We start from the raw sequence: 27,327 nt of genomic DNA on the forward strand, positions 1-27,327 counted from the left end.
AATAACTCGTTTTTTCATTTTAGAATAACCTGCTGCTATAGTTCGATATGATGATGGAAGTTTATTAGAGGAACGTAAACAATGGAAATAATACAGGTAACAACCAAGCAAATAGTTGTGTTGAGTGTCCAACAGACACATAAACACAAATAAGAAAACTTTTTTGTCTACCAGATGTGTGACTGTGTCACAGTGTGATAAAACTGCCATGTGGTATGTTTACAACATCCTTATGTGATCACACACCCAAAAGAATTTTACTGAAATGGGCTCTGGCTGTAAGAACTTGTACTCTCATGTAAGACTTAACTGGTGGAACTGGTGAACTGAACCTGGTGCAGGCAGGAGCTGTACATGGTATACAATAATTTGGAGAGGGTATCAGGAATGATAGAGAGAACAGAGGACGAAGAAGATTGCAGAGAGGAGTGAGTGAGTTTTGAATGAATGAAGTGGAGAGTGTGGGACAGGGTCTAGTGGAGATTAAGGCTAAGAGGATTGCAGGATCAAAGGATACATTCTAAGAACAATTTCCATCTGTATAATTTGAAGAAGCTGGTATGGAGCAGGCAGATCCAGAGAGCATTGCTTGTGAAGCAGCCACTGAAATTAAGCATGTACAAAGCAGTACGTCCTGCCACTGGGTCATTGACACTGCTCTTAATTCAGGTTGACAGCTGGTTGTTGATGGCCAAAAGTTACAACAGAAGTGGTATATGATAAGATTCTTCTAGAGGTGGCCTTGCCAGATAAATTCTCGTGCGTAATTCCACCCATCAGCTTCGAGCAGTGGCATCATACTGGACCCAAAGGTATAACACACACAATATTTCAGAATGGTGACCACTGCTCATCAATGTCTTCATAGTTCCAAACTGTAATTACAAATTATAGACTTGCAGGAATTCTTAGTAACAAATATAGAAACTAATGAAGAAATTGTGAGAAAATTTGGCTTTGGTTGGGGAGAAACTAACATGTAATGTAAGAACCTCAGAATCATGGTACAGTAATAACAAAACAGATGGATACACAACAAAGACAGGAACAAGATATATCTAAAAGAAAAGAAAAATAACAGAATGTGGAGTCAACTACTAGAACTGACCTATATAACACAATTAAGAGAGAGTGATACCAAAACAGTAAATCCTAAATGAAATCACAGTACACCCCTAATGATAAACTGCGAATAATAATGGAATGTAGAATAACAACTGGAACTGACCTGTGCAGGGTGACCAAGGAGGAATGCTCAAGTATTCAGGCATATGACAGGTACATAGACATATGCCCTATTATGAATGATTTCCAAGATAGAACACATTTATTTCCTGTATTATTCCCTACATTGTCAGGTTTACAAATGTGTGCATGTACAACAGTTAGTAAACATTACAACATGCATTTTACAAAGTATCAATTGAAAAGTATGTATTTGTAACACATTCACCTGTAAGTAAACATCCTACACTCAGGAATTCTACATGTCAGAAAGTGCCATGATATTCTTCAACATCAGCAGGGGCACTACCATCACAGAAGCCATAAGCATACACCACATCTGGATATTCTTCATTAATGTAGATGTGTGGCATTTTAGCCAGCACATGTACAAACACAGCTAACTGATGAACCACTCTGATACACCCTCAATCCCTCCCACTATTTCACTCAAGAAACACCATGGACAGCTGTGTATGCAGTGAGCTAGTTTAACTGCAGAAAGATACACCAAGCAAAGAGGTGGAAAGCAACGAGGTAGGTTGGGCTAGTATGAAATGTCAAGCAGGATGGGTACTAAGGCACATATGAGTGTGCCACTAGCCCAAAATCAAATGTACATTAAATGTTCTACCTTGAAAACCTTTGGAATAGGGTGTATGCCAATATGAAGTTAGATGCTTCAAATGAGCACTCCCGTCAAATCCCTGAATATTGATCATTCATCCTGGGTAACCCTGTAGAGCTCAAGTATAGACAGTGATACCACAAAAGTAAATCCTAAATAAATCATAAACTAAATCACAATATATATCTAATGAAAACTCACAAAAATAATGGAACACACACACACACACACACACACACACACACACACACACACACACACTAATCACCAATAACTCCTATTTTCTGTAAAATTTACTGCATGACTCATGGCCCCTCATCTCTTGCTACACTTTGTGCATTAAATACCAGACAGTCTCAATACACAACCATTATTGAAACATCATTTATACTGCAAGCACAATATGATAGGAAAACAAACAAACATACCCAGAAATAAAAGATCATTCAAACAAATATTGCTACTATAAATTATAATGACAGTTCCCATACATAACTCTTTAACCACAAATTATATTGCAAACATAACATGATAAAAAATACCCACAGAAAGAAAACAAAACATACATACATGAAGTAAATAAGAATTATAGTTTATGTTACTCAAACAGCCACAGAAATCTTTAATGTCCACTATACAATACTCCTCATCATAAACTCACGACACCACTGGTCATAGCTGATGGGTGGAACTGCACACCCACAAACTGTCAAGCAATGGAAGATGTTAGGGTAATCGTGGTAATATCTATCCATGATGTTGATATGATGTGTACATGCCCAGTTTTTACTGTTAGCGATGTCTATCAACTTTGGTGATGGTATTGAGTCTGAGCACAGTGAGCTCTCTGTGGAACGAAGCTCACATGTGCTGTACTTGCTGCTATGACTTGATTCTTAGAAATAATGTGATTGGTTGCTGTTTTCAATGCCTAAGGTTGGCAGTACATTCATGTTGTATAAGCTAGGGACCTGGATTCACTGCTAGTGGCTGCAGTTATGTTGGGAGATGGGATTCAACATTATTACAATTAAAACAATGAAATTTATTAATTATATTAATTACAGTTAAATACACTATACTCATCACTATCATAGTAAACACTGGAAATGTTTTCCTCTTTCTTTAAGGCATAGATCAACACGTCTACATTTATTTGTGAACGCCTTTGCCAATGTTTCTTTTATAACTCAGTGCAGATAACCAATTATTGCTGTCTTTAGTTCATCCATTGTCTTTGGGTTATTTTGATATGCAAATGTTTTAACCGCACCCCAAAGGCAATAGTTGGGCTGTGACAGATCTGTTGAGCACATGGCCCAGAGACTTTTCGTAATTACTCTGCCTCCAAAGATTTCATCAAAAAGTCGTAGGCACTGGTGTGCCTTATCAGCAGTGGCGTTGTCATGTTGCAAAAATAAATGATTAATCTCATTTTCATTCAGTGGTGCAATAAAGGGAAAAATATATGGGGACAAAATACATCAGTAGTGATGGTTGTACTGAAAAAAGTCAGCGCTATAATTCGCACTCGAGTTACGGCAACCAGCACTCTGATTTTCTCAAGGTCCCTGGGGTTCCTCTTAAAGCGTGTGGATTTTATGATGATCAAATTTGTGACTGTTGTGTCTTGCGGTCAGCAGGAAAAATAACTAACAGTCAATTTCAACACACTTTATTATAATTAAAGAAAAAAGGCCTTCTTGGCATACACTAAGTTTTAAACGCAAGAATAACAAGAAAATCCACAAATCTTGTGGTAACAAACCAAATAAGGAAACAAGACAATGCAAGAAAAATACTGACCAAAATTTACTCTACAGTACAAAATACAACATGCTACTACAATGCTATGGCGAGTGAATACAATGCTAGGGCTGGCGTAAGTACTGGCTGGAGCTGTTCCTAGCGGTTGGTAAACACTGCCAGTCTAGGCGTGCTTATAAAGCCAGGTCGGCAGGGAGCTACATCAGACACATAAGTTCCTATTGGTGGAACAGAGTTACATGTTGTCTGCTGAAGTAGTTCAGTGTTTATTTGAAAAGTCTGTTATTGTTTCTGTCTGCTGGCGATGTTTCTCTCCGTGCTGCTGAAACGGAGTTAGCAACCCATCTTGTGTGTCGGTTCTGTGGGTCCTCTAACAATAAGGAACCGCTACGACATTTCTCCCCCTGGGAAAATAATGCACAGCACCACAAACATCCACAGGAGTAGGGGCATCCTGGTCCACATCCAGGGGTTCATGGCCAGCAGGGGTGGGAGGCAGCGACGCAGCACGGGCAGCTGGCGGCGGAGACAGCAGCTGCGGTGGAGGCGGAAGCAGAGGTTCCACCACAAGGCAGTCGGTGATAGGCACTGGCAGCTTCCCAGGGGTGTCGTGGTCTACCGGGCGGAGGCAGAGCTGGTTGAGGTGTCAGCAGGCGGCAGAACCGTCGGCCCATTGGAGAGATGCCATTGCCTGGCCGCAGAGCTCGGTGATGATGCCAGGTGCCCAGCGTGCCTGTGGATGAGAGAAAGTTAGCGCCCAGACCTCCTGCTTGACACAAAAGGAGTGTGTTGGCGTGCAGTTGTGAGGGTGAGAAGCCTCAGAAACCAGTACAGATAAAGGGGGGTGTGGGGGGTGTGGAATATCTCTGCTGGACTTATATGGCATGAGGGGTGGTGCGGTACATACCCAGGAAAAAAGCATGGCCTCTTCCAGCAGGTGATGGCTCAGCAGCTTATTGAGCTGGGTCTTGAATATCCGCACGAAACGTTCCACCCAGCCGTTTGATGCAGGGTGAAATGGGGTGGTATGGATGAGGGAAATTCCATTGGCACTACAGAATTGCTTAAACTCGGTTGAAGTAAACAGTGGACCGTTACCCGTAACAATCGTTTTGGGGAGTCCCTTGACAGCAAAGAGGCACCAGAGAATTATGACAGTCTCAGCAGAAGTGGTGTTCATCATGTGGGAGACATAAGGATGTCCTGACCCAGAGTCGAACAGTATGAGCCACTTGGAACCACGAAACAGCCCTGTGAAATCCAAATGGAGATGTTCCCATGGAGCAACTACATCTGGCCATGAAAAATATTGGCGCAGGGGTGCTCACGTGTTTGGCACGTAGTGCAGGCTGACACAAGGGAGGCAATGTCTTCATCCATACTGTGCCAATAAAGGTGTTGGCAGGGCAGCTGTTTGCTGAGGACAATGCCCCATTGGCCAGTGTGGAGGAGGTTGAGGACATGCGGTATGACCACCCAGCAAACGTCTAAATCACTATGCAAAAGGATGACACCACTGCGGAAAAAGATATTGTGCCGATGATCCCAAAATTGCTGGACCTATGCATTGTGGATGCTACGACAGCTGGTTTGCCAACCCCCAGCGATTTGGCGGCGGAGAGCTTGCAGTGGCTGATCCTGAGCGGTGGCCCGCTGGACCGCATCGGAATCCAACGGAAGTGCATCCAGAGCTGCATCCACGTCCGGTTCCACATGGTAACAAACCAACGGGGAAGTGTTAAACTCACGGTCCGCCCTGGCAGGCAGCCAGGACAGATAATTGGCGTTTGCGTGCCATTCAGATGTGCGCTAGACTATATCAAAGTCGAACGTCGCCAGGAAGAGTGCCCAACGCTGGAGGTGGCCTGCAGAAACCAGGTGATACAAAGAAACCAAAGGTTTGAGATTAGACTGCAGCGGGAAATGACGACCATACACGAAATCGTAGAATATCGTCAGGGCGAAAACCAGCACCAAAGCTTCCTTTTCAATTTGATTATATTTAATTTGAGTGTCATTCAATTTTTTGGATGCGAAAACCACCGGCCTCTCAACGATGTCGACCACTCGCGAGAGGACCATTCCCAGGCTATAGTCCAAAGAATTGGCGGCGACAATGCAGCGCAGGGAAGGATTGTAAGAGGCCAGACAAGGAGAGTGGGAGAGAGCTGACTTGAGACGTGTGAAAGCCTGCTCACACTCCGTGTCCCAAACTCAAAGCACACCCTTGCACAATAACCTGGTCAGGGGCGCTGAAATCTCGGCGGTGTAGGGTATAAAACGCCGATAATAGTTGATTTGACCGAGGGTGGATTACAGTTGCTTCACATTGGTGGGAGGAGGCACGTTTCGAGTCACCTCGACATACTCCTTGGAGGCATGTAGGCCGCAGGCATTAATCGTGAAATCGAGATAGCTGACCTCTTATGCAAAAGAGTCATACTTTTCTTTCCGGCAATGCAGGTTAGCCTCGGCAAAATTTTGAAACAGTCGATCCAGCTTGTCCGCAAGGTCCATTGTGGACGAGCCACCAACGATAACATTGTCCAGATAATTGGCCACCCCAGGCACCTTACATGTGAGGTGTGCCAAATAACTTTGGAAAATGGCGGGGGCACTGGCAATGCCAAACCGGAAAGGGCCACACGGGATATTGATAACTAGGATCTGCTGTGATTCCTCATTCAACGGCAGCTACAAATAAGCATCACGCAAATCAATTTTGGCGAAAATGGTCGATCTCGCAAGACGTGAGTATGTCATCCACCGCTGGGATAGGATAGGCATCGATGACGGACCGAGAATTGACAGTGACCTTAAAATTGCCACAGATGCGTAAAGCACCGTTCGACTTCTCGACTATCACGATAGGCATCACCCAGCAACTGTGCACGACATGAGAAAGGATGCCTTCATCTTGTAAGCGGCGAAGATCCACCTGGAGCCTGTCTCGGAGATCAAAGGGGATAGGGCGGGTCTTAAAAAAAACGAGAAACAGCAGAGAGAAGAAGCTGAACATGCACGGCGAAACCCCGCAGCCCGATGTGGAGGATGAGAACATTTCGTATTTGCTGAGCAATGGGGCGAGGAGGGTGTGTGACCTCCAAGGGAAGGAGAAAGCGGCTACCCAACTGGGGAATGATGGAGAATATTTGGCCGTCAATGGAATGCGAGGCATCCAGGCCCTGAGGTGACAATTCATGATGAGCCTGTGCATCCACAGGAAGTGTGGCATCTATGTGATGTTTCTGCAAAGCCTGACAAACCATGATGATATGGCCTGCTCGGCTGCAAGCCGTGCGTCTTGCTCACCAGTGGGGGCATTGGTGAGTCCGGAAACAGTCTGGACAGGAGGGAAGCTGGGTGAAAGACTTCCTGTCATGAGATGGACCAACAGATCAATGAGAATCCAGCTTGGCGCTAGCCAACTGGCAAGCCGCGAAAACAGCTGGATCAAGACGTGGTTGTTATAGCCGGTGGGACTGTTCAAACGCCCCAGTGATAAGCAGACAGGTGTCGAGGGACAGGTCCTGTAATTTCAAAATATCAGCCCAAAAACACTCGTCTGGTGCGTGAAATACCACCACATAATGGATCAACAAAGAGGCATAAGACTGCTTGCAGGCAACGTTGACACACCAGAATTTACAATCGAAGCAGAGACCCTGGAGCATCGTAATCCATTCCTGATAATTCTGACCAGGTGACTTGCGACAAGAGAAGAAAGTCTGATGGGCAGAGGTGACGTGTATTTGTGCGTCGAAGTGCTCAAAAAGGCAGCCCTTAATATGGGTATATGAGAGATTGGGAGGGGACTACTCAGGGTTCAATTGTTGAATTGAACACTACACCTACGGACCGACTGTTGCTAAAAAGAAAGCCCAACTTTGATTTTTTCGTGGGCCCCATGTGCCAGTAAATGTTGTTCCAACTGTTCTACATAATTTGACCATGGTTTGACAGACCTATCAAAAGCTAGAAATGTCAGTGGAGCCACATACAAAGTGTTCAATTTACCTGCAGTGGAATCTATTCTATGAGCTACTTCTTGCAGCGCTGGGGAGTGAGAGCGATGTTCTGACCTTGTGAGTGTTGCCTGAATCTGCCGTAGATTTTCCACCAAGGACTGAAGAAGTTCCTCTGAGGAGGCCATTCCTTTTGAAAATGAAAATCCCATCCTCGTCGCCAATAACTGTTGTCTCCTGCAGTCAGCAGGAAAAAGCGCTAACAGCCAATTTGAACACACTTTTTTATAATTAAAGAAAAAAAATGCCTTCTTGGCATACACTAAGTTTTAAATGCAAGAACAATAATAAAATCCACAACTCTTGTGGTGACAAACCAAATAAGGAAAAAAGGCAATGGAAGAAAAATACTGACCAAAATCTACTCTAAACAATACAAAATACAACATGCTACTACAATGTAACGGCAAGTGAATACCATGCTAGCCATTGGTAAATGCTGCCGGTCTGATGGTCTAGGTGTGAGTAGATAAATTTTGTAGATTCTGGCTCACTTAACTTTTTACCACATTTTCTAATTAACACAACTGATTTTTTTTAAAAAATTCAGTCTATTTAAATAACTCAACCAATTTCTAAGCTTTAGTTCAGTGCCTCATTCTTTCAATAACTCAACCAATTTTAACTAATTACCACATTATAGTAGATAACCAACCGATTTCTAAGTTCATTACTTCATTTACAATGTGATCATAAGGAAATAAATTTAATGACTCATTTCCCTAAGTGATCACAAGAAATTAAATTTAATGTTATATTTTATAGGTTGTCAAATCTCTGTTACCCTGAAAATCTTCATAAAGAAAGTATAAAATGAATTAGTTAACAAAGGTAAATTATATTAAAAAATTCACATCGTGAACTCTATATCATGAAATTCATTATTTCTATTTTTAAATTTCTTCATTGCTTTATATTTCAGTTTCATTTGTCCTTTTCCCATTATTTACAATCCAAATTAGTAATTAACTTAGAAAATCTGTTTGGTAAAGTAATCTTAAAATCAATATTGAGCTCTAGAGAAAGTTTCTCTCCAAATCCAGTATTTAAATATTCACTGCCTGTAACATCATATAAAACATTTATCTCTAGCTCATCTATTTTTGTAATCTTTTTCGAGACACTAACAGCATTGAGCTTCTTGATTATAGTCTCCATTTACATAGAAAATTTTTTATTACACTTTTAATAACTTGTAATGGCCATATGCTAATGTATCTATTCCATTTTCCAAGACATAACTTTTATTGTCATGTGGACTCAAAGCAATTTTTGTTTATTTCATATAGGTAAGAAAATCACTTCACTTTACTTCCCTCTACCCATTTTCAACTACTTTTTCAAATCAATTAAATTTTATGTCTTTATATTAACAATTTTGCTTCTCTACTTTTTTGCAAAACTAATAAATTTCTTCCTCTATAAATGGGAGTTCTTCCTCTGTAAATAGGAGTTCAGAATGAAATGTCTACTACAAAAAAATAATAAATATTCCATTACACTACTTTTGGGAAATAAAGTAAAACCAACCAACGGAAGATTTGGCTTATGGTTATTTACTGAAAATTTGAATAATAACAATCTTGTTACAAATATTGGGGATATATTTTACACAAATGGAGAACAAAAATTAGAAGAATTTAAACCAATTACAGAACCATTTTGCGACAATATTGTGGTAGTTAAAATAACAGATTTTATAGATTGCGAAGGAGAAAGGAAAAATTTCTTGTAAAATAGGAAATAAGTGGTGGTTTTAATAGTATTTTAAGATCTAGATTTTTCTAAATTTAATTTGGCAAGACATGGAGTTAAAGCAAAAATTCTTTAGATTCTAATACACAAACAATTAAAGGAACCAAACAAATTACTAGCAAAGATATAAAAATTATTGAACAAATATACAAAAATCCTGTTGTTGTTCCTTACAAAATAGAATTAGCAGATGTTAAACTCGATACACTTTTAAGAGAGTTACCAGATATTTTGGAAGAACTTAAAAAGGAACACTATTATGTACTGGATTTAGACATAACACAAGATTTTGCAGGAATTTTTAATAAAGAGGAAATGTGTAAATATTTAACAAATAATTTTATTTTTCGAATGCAAGGAGAATATAAAGAAGTTATAATGTAATAGTAAACAACAATAACTCTGTTGGAAAAAACTGTTTAACTTGGATTATTTCTAACTCTAGAGTTAAAAACTGCATTAAATTTATTTGTCAATTAACAAGTCCAGGAGTTAACAAACAGCCTTGAAACCATATTACAGATCTTTTAAATAGTCCAGATAGTAGATTAAAGGAAACATTTGCTTCTAATTTAGCTAAAGAAAATGGAATTACAAGGCTGGAAGTAACAATTTATAATTACATTAATCCAGATTTCCAAAAAGAACAAGAATTCAATCCATTAACAAATCGTTTAGAATTAATAGCAAACAGCAGCAAATATTTTGAGAAAGCTCCTTCTTATTCTGTTCCACTAGCTAAATATGGCAAAAATTAACAGATTCGTTACAACATAGTTGCTGTCTTAATTACAACAATCTATTGCAATATGTTTATTGCAAACACATGGTTTATCTACTTATAATGGAAATTTTTTCCCCAGAATAGCTTATTTAAAAATACATTCAATTTTCGAAAACAAAGACAGTTTATTGTATAAAGAAGCAGATAAAGAAACAATTGAAAACATAAACTTCACTTCTGACAATTTTATCCAAGAGTCTTGAAAAAGTAATGTGTTCAAGAGTAGCATCACATATTTGTAAAAATGAAGTACTAACAAAATGTCAATTTCGTTTTCAGAAAGGCTTTTTAACAGAAAATGCAATATATGCTTTCACTGATCAAATATTAAATGCAATGAATAACCAAACATCACCCAGTGGGATATTTTGCGATCACTCAAAGGCTTTTGATTGTGTGAATCATGAAATTCTTCTAGATAAGCTTAAGTATTGTGGTATGAGTGGAACAGTGCACAAATGGTTTAATTCATACTTAACTGGAAGACTGCAGAAGGTTGAAATTAACAGTACAGATAGTCTACAAAAACCAGCAGAGTCCTCTAGCTGGGGAGGTATCAAGAATGGTGTCCCACAGGGTTCAGTCTCGGGTCCATTATTGTTCTTAATATATATTAACGACTTGCCACTCTATATTCATGAAGATGCAAAGTTAGTTCTTTTTGCTGATGATACAAGTATAGTAATCACACCCAAGAAGCAAGAATCAGCTGAGGAAATTGCAAATAATGTCTTTCAGAAAATTATTAAGTGGTTCCCTGCAAATGGACTCTCACTAAATTTTGAGAAAACACAGTTTATACAATTCTGTACAGTAAATGGTATAACACCATTGATAAATATATATTATGAACAGAAGTCTGTTGCTAAGGTATAATACTCAAAATTTCTGGGTGTGTGCATTGATGAAAAATTGAATTGGAAGAAACACATCAATGATCTGCTGAAATGGTTAGGTTCAGCTATTTATGCTATTAAGGTTATTGCAAATTTTGGTGATAAACATATCAGTAAATTAGCCTACTATGCCTATTTTCATTCACTGCTTTCATATGGCATCATATTTTGGGGCAATTCGTCATTAAGAGAGAAAGTATTCATTGCACAAAAGCGTGTAGTCAGAATAATAGCTGGAGCCCACCCAAAATCACCTTGCAGATATTTATTTAAGGAACTCCGGATATTCACAGTTCCTTCACAATACATACAGGGTGTTACAAAAAGGTATGGCCAAACTTTCAGGAAACATTCCTCACACACAAAGAAAGAAAATATGTTATGTGGACACGTGTCCGGAAACGCTTACTTTCCATGTTAGAGCTCATTTTATTACTTCTCTTCAAATCACATTAATCATGGAATGGAAACACACAGCAACAGAACGTACCAGCGTGACTTCAAACACTTTGTTACAGGAAATGTTCAAAATGTCCTCCGTTACCGAGGATACATGCATCCACCCTCCGTAGCATGGAATCCCTGATGCGCTGATGCAGCCCTGGAGAGTGGCGTATTGTATCACAGCCAACCACAATACGAGCACGAAGAGTCTCTACATTTGGAACGGGGGTTGCGTAGACCAGAGCTTTCAAATGCCCCCATAAATGAAGTCAAGAGGGTTGAGGTCGGGAGAGCGTGGAGGCCATGGAATTGGTCCGCCTCTACCAATCCATCAGTCACCAAATCTGTTGTTGAGAAGCGTACGAACACTTCGACTGAAATGTGTAGGAGCTCCATCGTGCATGAACCACATGTTGTGTTGTACTTGTAGAGGCACACGTTCTAGCAGCACAGGTAGAGTGTCCCGTATGAAATCATGATAACGCGCTCCATTGAGCGTAGGTGGAAGAACATGGGGCCCAATCAAGACATCACCAACAATGCCTGCCCAAACATTCACAGAAAATCTGTGTTGATGACGTGATTGCACAATTGCGTGCAGATTCTCGTCAGCCCACGCATGTTGATTGCGAAAATTTACAATTTGATCACGTTGGAATGAAGCCTCATCCGTAAAGAGAACATCTGCACTGAAATGAGGATTGACTCATTGTTGGATGAACCATTCGCAGAATTGTACCCGTGGAGGCCAATCAGCTGCTGATAGTGCCTGCACATGCTGTACATGGTACGGAAACAACTGGTTCTCCTGTAGCACTCTCCATACAGTGATGTGGTCAGCGTTACCTTGTACAGCAGCAACTTCTCTGACCCTGACATTAGTGTTATCGTCAACTGCACAAAGAATTGCCTCGTCCATTGCAGGTGTCCTCGTCGTTCTAGGTCTTCCCCAGTCGCGAGTCATAGGCTGGAATGTTCCGTGCTCCCTAAGACGCCGATCAATTGCTTCGAACGTCTTCCTGTCGGGACACCTTCGTTCTGGAAATCTGTCTCGATACAAACGTACCGCGTCACGGCTATTGCCCCGTGCTAATCCATACATCAAATGGGCATCTGCCAACTCCGCATTTGTAAACATTGCACTGACTGCAAAACCACATTCGTGATGATCACTAACCTGTTGATGCTACGTACTGATGTGCTTGATGCTAGTACTGTAGAGCAATGAGTCGCATGTCAACACAAGCACCGACTCAACTGGGCCAACTGCCGGTGAACCGAGGAAGTATAGTACATAATGACGAAACTAAAATGAGATCTAACATGGGAATTAAGTGTTTCTGGACAGATATCCACATAACATCTTTTCTTTATTTGTGTGTGAGGAATGTTTCCTGACACACACACACACACACTTACGAAATTTGTCATTAATAACCCATACCAATTCAAAAATAACAGCGATGTGCATAGCTACAACACTAGAAGAAAGGATGATATTCACTATTCTGGATGATTAAATCTCACTTTGGCACAGAAAGGGGTAATTAAGCTGCCACAAAAATCTTCGGTAATTGCCAAATAGTAGTAAAAGTCTGAGAGATAGCCAACCAACATTTAAAAGCAAATTAAAAGAATATCTGAATGACAGCTCCTTCTACTCAATAGATGAATTCTTAGATATGAAGTAGTAACTGTAAGAAAATTAATTAATTATTTTGTGTAAAGGAAACTTATGTTAAAGTGACACGTTCCACAGCATTATGAAATGTCGTATTCATGATCTAAGGAACAAGGATTAATGTATGTATGTATGTATGTATGCATGATGTTTACATTAATTACTATTGTGCTACTAACGCCATTCACAATGAATTTTACAGACAGTATCCACATATTTCACCAAATGTAGCTATAAAAATTACCTCATTTCTAAGTTCTAACGGATGGCGTTACTCTATCGTGCTGAAATGTAGCCAGCAGCTAGCTGGGAAGCGTAAACATTTCAACAGTGTTACTGGGTCAGGCAAAACAGCTACCTCGCCACTCTCAAGAGGGACTGCAAGCAACTCAGCGAAAAATGGTTAGAACAGTACAGACTTAACAGCTTTCCTATTCTGCAACATTGCCTAAGAGTTACTAGGGAGGATGCAACAACGACCAGCTAGTGTTTGACTAAGCAATAAAGACTCTGTAACAAATTCGTCAAGCAGATGTACGGTGGTTACAACTCGTGTAGGAGAGTGTTCTAGTGTCGAGCTCGCACTTGCTGCCCTACGAGACGATCAGCGATCTCACGGCGTGGCTGCTGGAGGCATCCAGTGCTGACATCAGCACAGCAGCCAGTGCTGATGGGTGCACCAAGCATCTGCCAACACAACTCCAGTCCAGTGCACAAACTGCCCTAAACTCCAGTGTCACATGGGTCTGAAGAACTATTGCACTGGCAGGCCAGGTCAAGCATTCAGCACAGCTATGTGATAACTGACATCACTGTCCATCTGAGGGGACAAGGCGGGCAGTGAACTGGGAGGAATGGAGAACTCCCCAAAGCGGCATGTGAATCAAAACACACACACTGTGGTCACCATCATCTCCACAAGCAGAGCAACTGATGGGACGTGCCTACCTCAAGGAGTCATAGACTTCCACTCCAAGCTGATGTAGCACCCTGGGAAGCTGTGAGTCCATACTGGATACAGCGGCTTTTTCTCTGGATTACATAGCCACCAGAAGAAGTAGCAATTACTTGTATTGTCAGTAAGTAATAAATGGCACTATCTTGAATATTCTTCTATTGCGTCTAACGACGCCATACGTGTCGATCAGTCTACATCCTGACAAATTAATAGTGGTTTTCCGACCGGCAGAGGATGGATCCTACAATTGTAAGTGACATAGATCAGGAGATATGGCGATATAAACATTTAGATGTGTGAAAAACTACAGCATTATGCATGATGTTTAAATTTATTACTTCTTTGCTATTAACTCTATTCACAACATATTTCGCAGACAGTATCCAAATATGCCACTGAAAGTATTTACACAAATATATCATTGAAAGACACAGTGTTCAAGAGATATGACGTAATCAACAAAGAGATTTGTGAAAAAACTCTGCATCGTGCATGAGGTTTTAATACATCTCTGTTTTACTACTAAGGCACTTCTACAGTCTAGTCAACTTAAGGGATCCTTAACAACCGGCAGCACTTTTGACAGCTTTCAGCTGTGATGCACAAACAGCTTCAAGTGGTAACAACAGCCACCTACAGAGCTATAAAGAAGTTTAGCCATAGAGACACGTACAAAAAGCGTGCCGTAGGCACGCAAAGCAGCTGCACCCAGCATGCAGAAACTGTACACTTTTCTTATAGAAAATTGGCAAAGTGAATACCCGGGCAATGTTAGGTTTTTTTGGATGACATTGTAGCATTTTTGCCAGCAGAAAGGGTGTTATTCATCCACACAGTTGCCCCTTTTCGCGTGGATGTGTGAAAGGTGTAGTGTACGTCTATTTGTGGAGAGTAGTTAAGTGCAATGGATGGATATATAGTGTAGCATAACACGATGATGAGTGAAGTGAGAGGGTGAACCCCAGTGCTGATATATATAGCCTACTTCTCTAGAACACCGCCAAGCTTAGTTTCCCCATATGACGGACAGGTCATTATTGACTATGTCACAAGCCCCTATTTTGTGGGACATTGTGAGTAGAAATGTGATAGTGACTTTGGATACAATTGACTTTCTAACTTTTAGTCACCAGATTGAGGGAAAGAGACAAAAGTGTGGTGCCACCACTTGCCCATCCCCCTCCCTCTCCTAAACCATGCCCTTTCCTTTACTTACCCTCTTCTAAGCCACATCCATTTTTTGGAAGTAAGCGAATTAGGGAGTTCCTACACCAACACACAAATATTATATGCTCCCAAAAACAGCTCAGTATTTTACTGCCCAATAAAACAAAACAGCCAATCAGTATTTTGGACCCTTGGATGTGGGGTCAGCACAAAGTTCTCTCTGCCATTGTCAGTTTTCATGAAGTCGAGCTGCCATTACATGATCAAGTATCTCTTCAATTGACATCACGAGGCTGAGCTCACCCCATTCCAGTCCTCACAATTGAGGAGTAATGCCAGGCAGTTCCAGGAATCAGTGTTTCTGTCAAAGAAAGTCCATATCCTCATAGGTGTATTACTATGACTGACAAGGTTCCACGTAGATCACATCGATGTTTCATCATGGGTGAGTATAGTTCTAGTCTTGTATCAAAGTAAAGTGACACTTTAGATAAATCAAAATTTTGTTGTTATTTTTCTATAACAGTACACGACACACTTGGTTCACTTATTAGCACTAGTGATCTTACTTTCAGGTTAAGGTACATTTGGCGATAGACTTGTGCTGTAGCACAGTGGAAGCCACACAACACTTGGAAAAAATAACATACTGAACAATAGTTTTATCATCTGAATGTAATACACATTCATATAAATGAGAAACAAGAGTTGCTATGCTTTCAACAAAATGATTTTGATCATGTTTCAAAGACAGCCAAGTGTTATAATGACCTCCTTGTTAGGGTATTAACTTTATTTTGTTGCATAAAAATCCCATTTTTTCTCTAAATTATGTTTAAAGTAATTTGTAAGCGTAGCCTGTTCTTTTTCCAATGGGGTAGCGAAAAGAAAGAAAAGCTTTGTTGTAAAAGTGTTTCATTGATTTGAGTATAATAAAGAGCAATAATTTCTCGCACGTTACCTTCATGATCCTCATGCAAAATATACATTGGTGGCAGTAGAACTGTTTTTCATTTGGTCTCATATGCCGGTTCTCTAAATATGCGCAACAGTGCATTGTGGAATGAGTATCGTCTTTCCTCCAGGGATTCCCATTTGAATTCAAGAAGCATCTCCGTAATACTTGCATCCACCACCACCCAGAGAGAAGGCCACAGCACACTCTTGTGATGTCACACAAAGCAGGCCAACCCAATGAGATATTCATAACACCTCTTATATCTCGTAAACCGCTGGAGATATCGAAACGAGATTTTGGCAAATGATACCATGCAAAGAGAAGAGTACTTTGCAGTATGATTAAAATACGGAATTTTATCTAACGCGATATAGCGGAAGCTATAGTTTATTTTTTTTTTTTTTTAACCGTTAATGTAATTGCTGAAGACTTATCAATAGCCAGTGAAAATGTACAACAATAGCCAGTGAAAATGTACAAGTGTGGGATATAAATAATATTGCCATATACATGACAAAACAGGATACATTTGCGAAAAATACACTGTGGTAAACTACAGTCTTTCTGGGCCAGATGATTATTTGCACTCACTTGAAAAATCCTGCACTAATACTGTGTATAATACACTCCTGGAAATGGAAAAAAGAACACATTGACACCGGTGTGTCAGACCCACCATACTTGCTCCGGACACTGCGAGAGGGCTGTACAAGCAATGATCACACGCACGGCACAGCGGACACACCAGGAACCGCGGTGTTGGCCGTCGAATGGCGCTAGCTGCGCAGCATTTGTGCACCGCCGCCGTCAGTGTCAGCCAGTTTGCCGTGGCATACGGAGCTCCATCGCAGTCTTTAACACTGGTAGCATGCCGCGACAGCGTGGACGTGAACCGTATGTGCAGTTGACGGACTTTGAGCGAGGGCGTATAGTGGGCATGCGGGAGGCCGGGTGGACGTACCGCCGAATTGCTCAACACGTGGGACGTGAGGTCTCCACAGTACATCGATGCCGTCGCCAGTGGTCGGCGGAAGGTGCACGTGCCCGTCGACCTGGGACCGGACCGCAGCGACGCACGGATGCACGCCAAGACCGTAGGATCCTACGCAGTGCCGTAGGGGACCGCACCGCCACTTCCCAGCAAATTAGGGACACTGTTGCTCCTGGGGTATCGGCGAGGACCATTCGCAACCGTCTCCATGAAGCTGGGCTACGGTCCCGCACACCGTTAGGCCGTTTTCCGCTTGCTGGCAAGCAGTCAAAAAAATGTAGGCCGGTCTCGACTGTCTACAGATGAGGAAGAACTTTCCTTTCAACACCATCTCATAAAGGATTTCCAATTGATGAACTGGACTTTCATATGGCTGTCTAAAGTTATTTAGATAAAAAGGGTGACAATATTCCTGTGTTCAAGAATAATTTGCCTGGTTATAAGTGGACAAAATACTTTTTAAACGCCACAATGAACTCTCTGTTAGAATGAGCTCAAACGTCAAAAAGGTCAGAGCTCAAATCAGTGAAGAAGACTTGAACAGTTATATGGATAACTTAAGTGAAGCCACGAAAGATGTTCCACTGTCCAGAATCTGGAATTATGACGAAACAAACCTCTGTGATGATCCAGGAAGTAAGAAGGTGATTTGCAAACGAGGTGCAAAATATGTAAAAAACTTTAGTAAGAAAACGGACCTCAGCACGCTTGATACAACAGAACCAAAAGTGGCTGGTTTGAGGGAGTGACACTTGAAGATTGTTTTTTATCTCACTTTCTCCCTGCAGTGAAGCACGAAGAACAACCAGTTGTAATCATTGGTGATAATCTATCTTCCCATAATAACCAACAAGTACTTCAGGTGTGAGAGGAAAATGCCATTAGGTTTGTGTGTTTACCACCTAACCCAAGTCATCTCACACAACCATTGGATGTCGCTGTTTTTGCTGCAATGAAGAAATTACAGTGGGAGATCTTGAGGAAGTGGAAAGAGTCCAAGTCCAGCTCCAAGTTTACTACAGTGCCTAAAGACATGTTTAATATATGAACTAATGGATGGCTTAAAAGTGAACATATCCAAAAATCTTATATCCGGCTTTGAAAAGTGTGGAATTTTTCCATTAAACAGGGAAAAGCTTATAGAATGCTTGCCAATGAATAAATATCAAGCTGACATGGTAGGAGACACATTCCTAGAACAGTTAGAAAAAGAAGTGAACATTTAACGTCCTCAACTGATGCTGGGAAAAGCATCTCGGTTAACAATCTGCAACCGCTTGCTGCTTAGATACCTGCCCCTTCTCCATTTTTCCAGAAAAATACGGAAAGACAGAAGAGAATCAGACTGCCAAGTTGCTCAGGTGGTGATGATCCTGATGATGTATCACTGGAGGGATCAAGTGAAAAAGGTGATGCCTGAGGAGTGTTCATCAAACTGTAATGAGGATTATGTTGAAAATGACTTTGTAACTGTCCTTTTCAATGGGGAAAAGTATCCAGGACAAATAAGACAGATTAATGAGATGGGCTGTGTTGGAGGTGGCCTGAAAGACCAGATTCGATGTTATATTCTTGAAAGATGTGTTGTTCAAAATAAAAGAACCCAAAAAGGTATCTAAAAGGAACCAATTTTCAGTTCCTGAATTGGACAACTTTATTTAATCAATTTCTGCAATATTTAAACTGTTCTGAGCTTTTACAACAAATAATAAAATAAAAATAAACTAATCGGTATTTCCTTTTACATTCTCTCCCGTTAAATGTTAGTTATCTAACTCAATTTTGGGATGTAAATGACTTATTGAAGTTTAGTAACATTCTATTATTATATGATCCTTTTTGGTTGGTTGAACATTGACTCATTGCATTTTTTAGGTTTTTCTAGACAGATTTGAACATGCGAGACAAAGTTACCCCATGTAAAGGTAACATTGGTCCAGTTTTTAAAAAAAATATTATGGTCATAAAACAGTTTCTAAAATCTGGTAACACTAGACTGATTTTGACACACATGGAATATAGATGCTTTAAAAATATTGTATTACAGTTCAGCAGTACTCTGTCAGCCACCAAGAGCTTAACATGTCAAATATTGTGGAAAAGTGGGCCAATGTCACCCCTGTTGACAGTACAAAATCCAGGGCACAACCTGGTTCCATTACAGAAAAACATCACAATTTCCATCTTACAAGGCAGCAAGCCTTTTCTACGTTCAGTGGAATTACACAGAATGATTGATTAGTTGTACACATTTGATATATTGTATCTCGTGAAAAATGACACACTTGAGAAATATGTCAGATGCATATAACAGGTTACATTACCAGTCTTTCTGTCTGTAAAATTTAGTAATTGTGACTAAGGATGACTTATGTTGCTGACAAATGTAGTAACTCAGACAGAGTAATAGAGCAACAAACATTTGTTGGAATGTATGTATAAAGGTGCCACTGCGATGATGCACTACTGAAGGAAATTCAACAATGTGAAAATGTTGCTACTCATTGGAAACTAATAAGTAATGGCAATACTGAGTATGAGCAACCTCACATTACAGTTGAATACCTGAGCAACAACTGAAATAACTCTTTTATAATGTTACTGCACAGCTATGCAACATTTGTTGAAAACCTTGCCATAAGTTAGAAGCAGGCCAGTTTCTTTGTAATGGAACTTATGTGTAAACAAAGTAAATCAGAAGAACTAACTCTGGGATTAACTAAAGATGTACAACATAAATCAAAACTGTAATGATTTTACATTGATTACAAATTAAACTGAATGGTGTACGATATAACATCTTAGACATTCAAATAAAATGCCACAACACAACACTCCTTTATGTTTGCAAGAATACTCTCCATGTAAATAGGTGGGAAGAACTTTACTTTAATTACTATATAAACATCACCTTAAGAAAAGAAATTGTAGCACTCTTTCACTTTATTCCTGCTGCATAAATCTTAGAATAAACTGTTTCAATTAAACTGAGTGTATCGAACACCTCATCTGTATTTTAATGCTGTGAAGTGATTTTCTGTAACACAAGATTCTACAGCTACAGGCAGAAACTACTTTCACTTTGCATTCTAACAAAAGAGAGTCTCTTAAAACTAAGAGAGTGATGAACTTGACACTAATATGACAGTTCAAGAACAAACTTTTCACTCAGTGCCAAAGTGTGTGCTGTTATGAAATTTTCTAGCAGGTTAAATGCATGTGCACTCCAAGTCTGTCACACAGCCTCACACTGCCATGGGGTTTTATGAGTAAAGTTTAAAAAACTACTAGAATGTAACTGTGTCTCAGTAAAATAATATAGGCAAAGCAATAACTAAATGTTACCTGTGTGCAACAATACTGACAGCCTGTATCAAAATTTAGATGAATAGCTGTTATGAGAAGTAACTACTTTAGGAAACACCCTGGTGTCATTCTGTTTCAGGAAAATGGGAGCAATCCATTTTTGGCTTTCCCTATGTAGTATTGTAATATGTCACTGAAAGTTTTATATGTCTGCATGCCAATATAATGAGGTTTAGTACAGAATTACTTTAACAGATTTTTTTCTTGTTGGGCAGCACAGGCTCAACAAATTGAAAGGAAGATGTAAACATTTCTGCACAGAATAGCTGGATGACATAAAGACTTTACGAGGAAACACTGGCCCAGTTTCAACCTTAGGCTAATATCAAGTGCACAGATGGATGTGTACCCAATCTGATAACATTTCACAATGATGAGGTGGAAACTAGCCTTTAGTGCTGGACAAAGTATTTACTTCAGCTGAATAGCCTGCACGGACAGTTATGACTTTTTGACATTTGAAACTGTTGGAAGCAAATTATCCAAAAACTACAGGCTATATGGACCAAATGACAATTAGTGTGCATTCAGTTGAAGGTGCTACACCAATATGGATTACAGAACCTTCCTGTGCTTTCACTGGACCAAATACAGTTAAACTGAATGTGTGACACTTAATTCAAATTTCCTGTGACATCTGATAAATGTCCTAGCATGTAAACTGTATGTAAATTAAAATGTGCTAAGGTTCCGTTTCTTAAAGGAAGCAGTAAAGGTGTCATTCTTTTTCTTAATGTAATTGTTTAATAATGCATTGATAGATGCTTTGGCTAACAACTTCAGTATTTTGTCTGCCGAATGATCATTACTGCAAACAAAGTCTGTTAAGAAGAAACTTTTCTCCTGAACAGCATTTATGGTTACATTATGAACAAGCACCATTTGACTGTTGGATGACAAAAATTTCTTTTCATCAGGGGCAGATATTAATTTCTGTTCAGTAATGGCATTGTAAATAACAACATTCACAACATCAGGCTGAGGGAAAAACAGACCACCCCGTCCAAATTTCTGATTAAACTAACATGTTGTTCGCCATGCAGGCACGTTTCTTTGTCTAAGAGAAGGTATTTGCAGCACACCTCAAACTGCTATTTCTTCAGTACACTGTGAAGACAATATCCTGCTAAATAAGTTAATATTGGAAGGTATGTTTCTGCCTGCCTGAAATCTTCCTCCAAATACATAACGTCAACCAAAAACTCAGAGTCTGTTTGTATAGTCTCAATACAATTAAAGGTGAACCCTTCAGTAACAGGCAGTTTATCAAAAGTACTTGAATTCAACATGAATGGTAACAAGTTCTGAATCCTCATCTTGGCTTCCACCTCAAAAATCTGTCTCACAGATATGAGATACTGAGAGCCTTGCTTCCAGAGAATCAGTTTGAATTTTTCCAGGGCAAAAAAAAAAAAAAAAAATAAGTGAAACCAAGCTCTTTAGTGTAGTACCTTGCCATCTCAATCAAACCATAGGTTTTGTGTGTCAGAGCTATATGGGTTTCCTTTGAAAGGGTATTATTTTTCAGGCCTAAGTCCTTCCACCTATCGAGCCACTCAAGAAACTTTTCCAGTAAAACTAATTTTTTATCATTATTACTTAAAGACAGAGGGCACTGGAAGGGATCACTTAGTCGAACACCTTTGTGATCTGTCTTAATGTTTAGAATTTTCCACCATGTAAGTATAATTTTAATAAATTCTGCAGTTGTCTGGTAATGTGATAAGTTTTTCTGTTCCCCTACAGTTGAAATGGCTTCAGCTGTATATTCAATGAATACCTGCAAAGCAAGGCTCACATTCTGGTTCTCAAGTGAAGATGGATAGAGAGACCTCAAAGTAAGGCCATAAGAGCGCTTAAGTAGACCATTACATTCAATCTTATGAAGCTGCCACAATGCTTCAAAAGATGCCATTAACACCTGACAATAATCACTGCTTCCATCTAATTGTGGATATTTAAGAAAAACTGTAGAGTCCTTTTGGTTAACCCAGTTATTACGGATACACTTAAGGATGTGGACAGAATCAATTATACAAAATAGTGACTGAGTTGGATTAGCTGGATGTGGGTAAACTGTATTGAGTTTTGGAGGTGAGCTAAAAAGTGCCATAGATTTCCTATTTATAGCACTGTTGTCACTAACTACACAAATAACTTTGAAACCAATGTCATGAAGGGCACATAATATTTTCTTCACATACAAAAATAACTGTTCAGCTACAAGGTTTCTCACTGGAAGGACATGCACTAGTACTTTAAAAGAAGACAGCAATGATTGTATCATAAAGACATATGCTGTAGTAGCAGCCTTGTCACTATCAAATGCTGCCCCCACGATGTTTCCTCCCTTGTAATCAAAATAAGGTTTAATATGAATTTCATCCATCATTAAAGAAATGGTACAATCACTATATGAGGAACACATTTTCTGTAAAGTTCTTGGATGAGGAAGAATAACAGTGCCAGAAAACCTGAAAAATTTGTAGGCATTGGGAATGCAGGATACAACAAAATACAGAAAAGTGAGGATTAAACCTATAGTTTTCCTCACTGCTACATATCAACTTCAGAATTGAATTTGTTTCCGTTTTTCTTCATCTACAGAACTGCACATATCATTAAAAATGACCTGTATAAGAAGGCACTGGCTTTTTAATGAATTTCCTTTTGCACTGACTAATTCTTTCGCTTTGTCTAATACTGTACACAAATCATTGATATTTGAAAGTTTGTGTGATATTTTGCTACTGCCTATCTTTCTTATCTCAGTGTTACTTCGATAGGAGGACAACTGCAACTCATTCGTCACTACAGCGGATACAGACACAGATGGAATGGGTAATACAGTAAGCGGTAAAAATAGGACACAGTCACTTCTCTTACCAATGGTCCACTCTCTGGGAATGGTTTCTCTTTCGAAGCACTGCAGAAATGCTTCAAACGTAGAAAATAGCTTACTCAAATCATACTGTGCTTTGGTTACTACACTATCATTAATTGGTCTTAGCAGACATTCGTTGTCTAATCTAGCTCGTTTTTCCTCTGCACTTTCTCGAGTGATGGTGGATGGAGTACACAAATAGCATGGGCAGCCTGGTAACACTGATGGAACAGCACCCTCTATAGTCTTGGTCTTGAAAGCTTGACAGTAAGCTTTGTGACTTTCACTTCATAACATTCCGTACACCGGCAGATGTCAGATTTGGTGAAGTGAAGTTCACAAACCTACAACAAAGTAGTGTGAGCCAGTACAGTATACAGCATGATCTAGAGATGTGTGTCTGTATGTGAAAATAAAAAAAACACTGGAAACTCATTCATTTTCCACCAATATCAACTTGACAGGTCACACCTTAGTGGAAGTACATAAATCATTTAGGCCTAGCAATAATATACAACAACATGCATAATGCATTGTAATATTCTTTTATTAATTAGTACCATAAGCACTAGGAGCATGCCTCAACATGCATTAGCGTATGATAAATATACCTGTGAACTGCTTGTGTTACAGCAGTACTGTGATATTTATGGAATTATAAGAGTGAAGTTCCTATTATGGATTAAGTGTCACCAAATTTCAGTGATCTACTGGATTCTGCATGTTAACATAGCAATTATTTTGTAATTTTGACTTTACAGTTTCTTCATTGTCATGGTACATGAGTAACGCTGAATGAGGGTCTTGATATAGCACAAATTTCATGTTTGGATAGAAGAACAACTGCAAAGCAAACGCATGCCAAACACAAAATAAAGTTGAACAGATGCCAACATAAATGACACACCTCAATAAGACGGTAATGACAATCCAACTGGAAGTATGTTAAGAAGATATCAACTAAACATTCCGTACTGTATGAACTAAACGACACTTGACGTGTCAATTAACCAACTGGAACATTTAAGACACCGGACAGATTAAGTAACTGGATGTGTTGTTAACGAGAATATCGTTATATGAGGCGGCTCATGTGATACAGGACACCACTGAAATCTGGTAGTCATGACATCTATTCTGCAGCATAACCTGAAGTGTAGGTTAGGTTGAATTATGATCATTTGGTAGTGAGGTGGATAATGCCTAATAACGGGAAAAACTAAGACACAGAAAAACAACATAGATATGCTTCATACAGAGAGATCGATTTTTAAACATGAAAACAGCAGTTTCAACATTCATTAGCACTCCCGGTAACTAACGCGAGAGTGAAATATAACACCCACTCACAAATCGAGAATAAAACGTATCGGTAATGCGTAACAAAATACAAAGTGCACAGAAATTTAAACATGAATAAAATGTAACACGAGATAGAAGTTTATATTTCGTTTTCAAAATCAAAATAAAGCCACTTGAAAACAAATACTATTTACTGCGAACTTTTGCTCACAATTTTAGTCAAATGTATCCAAAATTTATGAAATTCCACTAGCAAAAAAAAAAAAAAAAAAAAAAAATATTGTACTAGGTAGAGGGTTTTTACATAGGCCTACCTTCTTGTGCTGAGTGGGTTGGAAATTGTCCTAATGAATCGCTGAAAGCCATTTCCGACACAGATTCGAATCTTTCGGAAAGGAAAATACCATTACTTTCGGTCCAGTTCCGTAATTCTCACGACACCTTTGTACACAGCATTTGTAAACCATGTTCCAACATACGTACACATACTGAAACGCTTCTAAACACAAAATGGTGACCCCTCTATGAAATTCGCGCCGCGGCCTTGACTCTAGGTGGTGGTGGTCGTGGTTGATCACACCTACCGGTAACTAATCTATCAGCCTGCTTCTGTGGCTTCCTTCCATCTGACTGTTGGGAATCCAAAACACTCGAACAGTACTCAAGAATGGATCGCACTAAAGTTCTGTACACCGTCTACATTATGGATCAGCTACACTTTCCTAAAATTCTCCCAACAAAACGAAGTCGAACATTCGCCTTCTCTACTACTAACCTGACGCACTCATTCCATTTCATATTGCTTTGCAACGTTATGCCTAGGTACTTAATCGAAATGACTGTTCAACCTGCAACCTACTAATGCTGTGTTTGAACATTACAGGACTATTTTTCTACTCGTCCGCGTTAACTAACATTTTCCTACATTTAGGACAAGCTCGCATTCATCACGCAAACTAGAAAGTTTGTCTAAGTCATGTTGTACACTGCTTCAGTCACTCAATGACGACACCTTCCCGTACATCGCAGCTTCATGAGCAAACTGCCGCAAACTGCTGCTCAGTCTGTCCGTCAGGTCATTTATGTATTTAAAGAATAAAAGAGATCCTACGACATTTCCATGGGACGCTCTTTGCGATACCCTTGTATCCGATGAACACTCACAGTCGAGCACAACATACTGGGCTCCATTACTTAAAAAGTCTTCGAGCCGCTGACATATCTGAGAACCTAAACCATATGCTCAGACTTTCGTCAACAATCTGCAGTGGGGAACCGTCTCAAATGCTTTCCAGAAAGCTAGGAATGTGGAATAAGGGTGGTGGCGTCCATCCATAGTTTTTAGGATATCATGTGAGAAAAGGGCAATCTGCATTTCGCACGAGCGACACTTTCCAAATCCGTGCTGATTTGTGGACAGAAGCTATCCTGTCACAAGGAAATTTATTATATGAACTCAGAATGCGTTCAAGAATTCTCCAGCAAACTAATGTCGAGGACATTGGTTTCTAATTACGCGGATGAGTTCTTTTATCTTTCTTATATACAGCCGCGCTTTTTACCAATCGCTTGGGGCTTTTTGCTGTGCCAGAGATTCGCGGTAAATACAGGCTAAGTAAGAGGCAATGCTGCAGAGCACTCTCTGTAAAACCGGACTGGCATTCCATCTGGACCTGGTGACATGTGTGTCTTCAGCTCTTCAGTGGTTTCTCTACTCAACCATTGCTAATTTCTACGTCCTCCATGTGCGAGTTTGCATGACTGTCAAACGACGGTATGTTTATACAATCCTCTTACGTGAATTATTTCTTAAAAGTGAAATTTGAAACTTCAGCTTTCCTTTTACTATCTTCTATTGCCAACCCAGACTTTGTGACGAGTGATTTGATAGAAGTTTAGTGATTGTATGTATGACCAGAATTTTCTTTGGTTCTCGGCAAGATCTTTTGCTGCGGTATGTCAGTGGGAGTTATATCCTTCGTGCATTGATCTACTAACTTTTGATTGTCAACAGTTGCGCATTTCTTTTTGAACCGAGAGTGAAACAATTTTGTGTTTTCTCAGAATTCCCGAAATTGATTATTAAGACATGGAGGATGCTCACCATCCTTAGTCCACTTACTTGGCACATACATCTCTGGAGCCCGATTTACAGTCAGTTTATACTCTGCCCGTAATCCCTCTATGTCTATCATACTGCGCCTAAATGATGTCCATTCATTGTCTAAGTGCGATGCTAAGAAATGCTTAGCTGCTTTTTCTGTCTTGAACACTTTCCTTCTTTTCTTGACAGATTTAATAACTTAAATAGCCATCTTCGCTATGATACTATCTTAATCACTAGTTGCTGTTTCTATACTGACACTGTCGATAAGGTCAGCCCTGTTCGTAGCTAAAAATCCAAAATATTTCCATTACATGTGGGTTACCAAATTAGTTGTTCAAGGCAGTTTGCGGGAAACTTGTTTATAAGCATTTCGCAAGACTGTCTGTACTA

General features: G+C 39.7%; 1 protein-coding gene across 1 annotated transcript; it reads right to left on the reverse strand.

Annotated features, from left to right (window-relative positions):
* Positions 1-3,511: 3,511 nt before the first annotated feature.
* On the reverse strand, positions 3,512-25,549 carry LOC124556016. The gene is made up of 2 exons (XM_047130054.1): positions 25,145-25,549; positions 3,512-4,352 (listed from the first exon to the last, which is right to left on the reverse strand). Exons 1-2 carry the CDS (start codon positions 25,194-25,196, stop codon positions 4,093-4,095), a joined length of 312 nt encoding a protein of 103 aa, XP_046986010.1. The 5' UTR covers positions 25,197-25,549; the 3' UTR covers positions 3,512-4,092.
* Between the last annotated feature and the right edge of the window lie 1,778 nt (positions 25,550-27,327).

This window comes from Schistocerca americana, chromosome X (assembly GCF_021461395.2).
Source record: "Schistocerca americana isolate TAMUIC-IGC-003095 chromosome X, iqSchAmer2.1, whole genome shotgun sequence".
In the NCBI taxonomy this organism is placed as follows: Eukaryota; Metazoa; Arthropoda; class Insecta; order Orthoptera; family Acrididae; genus Schistocerca; species Schistocerca americana.

Excerpts from the sequence above, each read along its gene's own strand:
- LOC124556016 (XM_047130054.1), bottom strand. The coding sequence starts at position 25,196 with ATGGCTTTCAGCGATTCATTAGGACAATTTCCAACCCACTCAGCACAA. Across the intron at positions 4,353-25,144 it reads AACCCACTCAGCACAAGAAG|GCACGCTGGGCACCTGGCAT; the intron begins GTAGGCCTATGT and ends TCTCATCCACAG.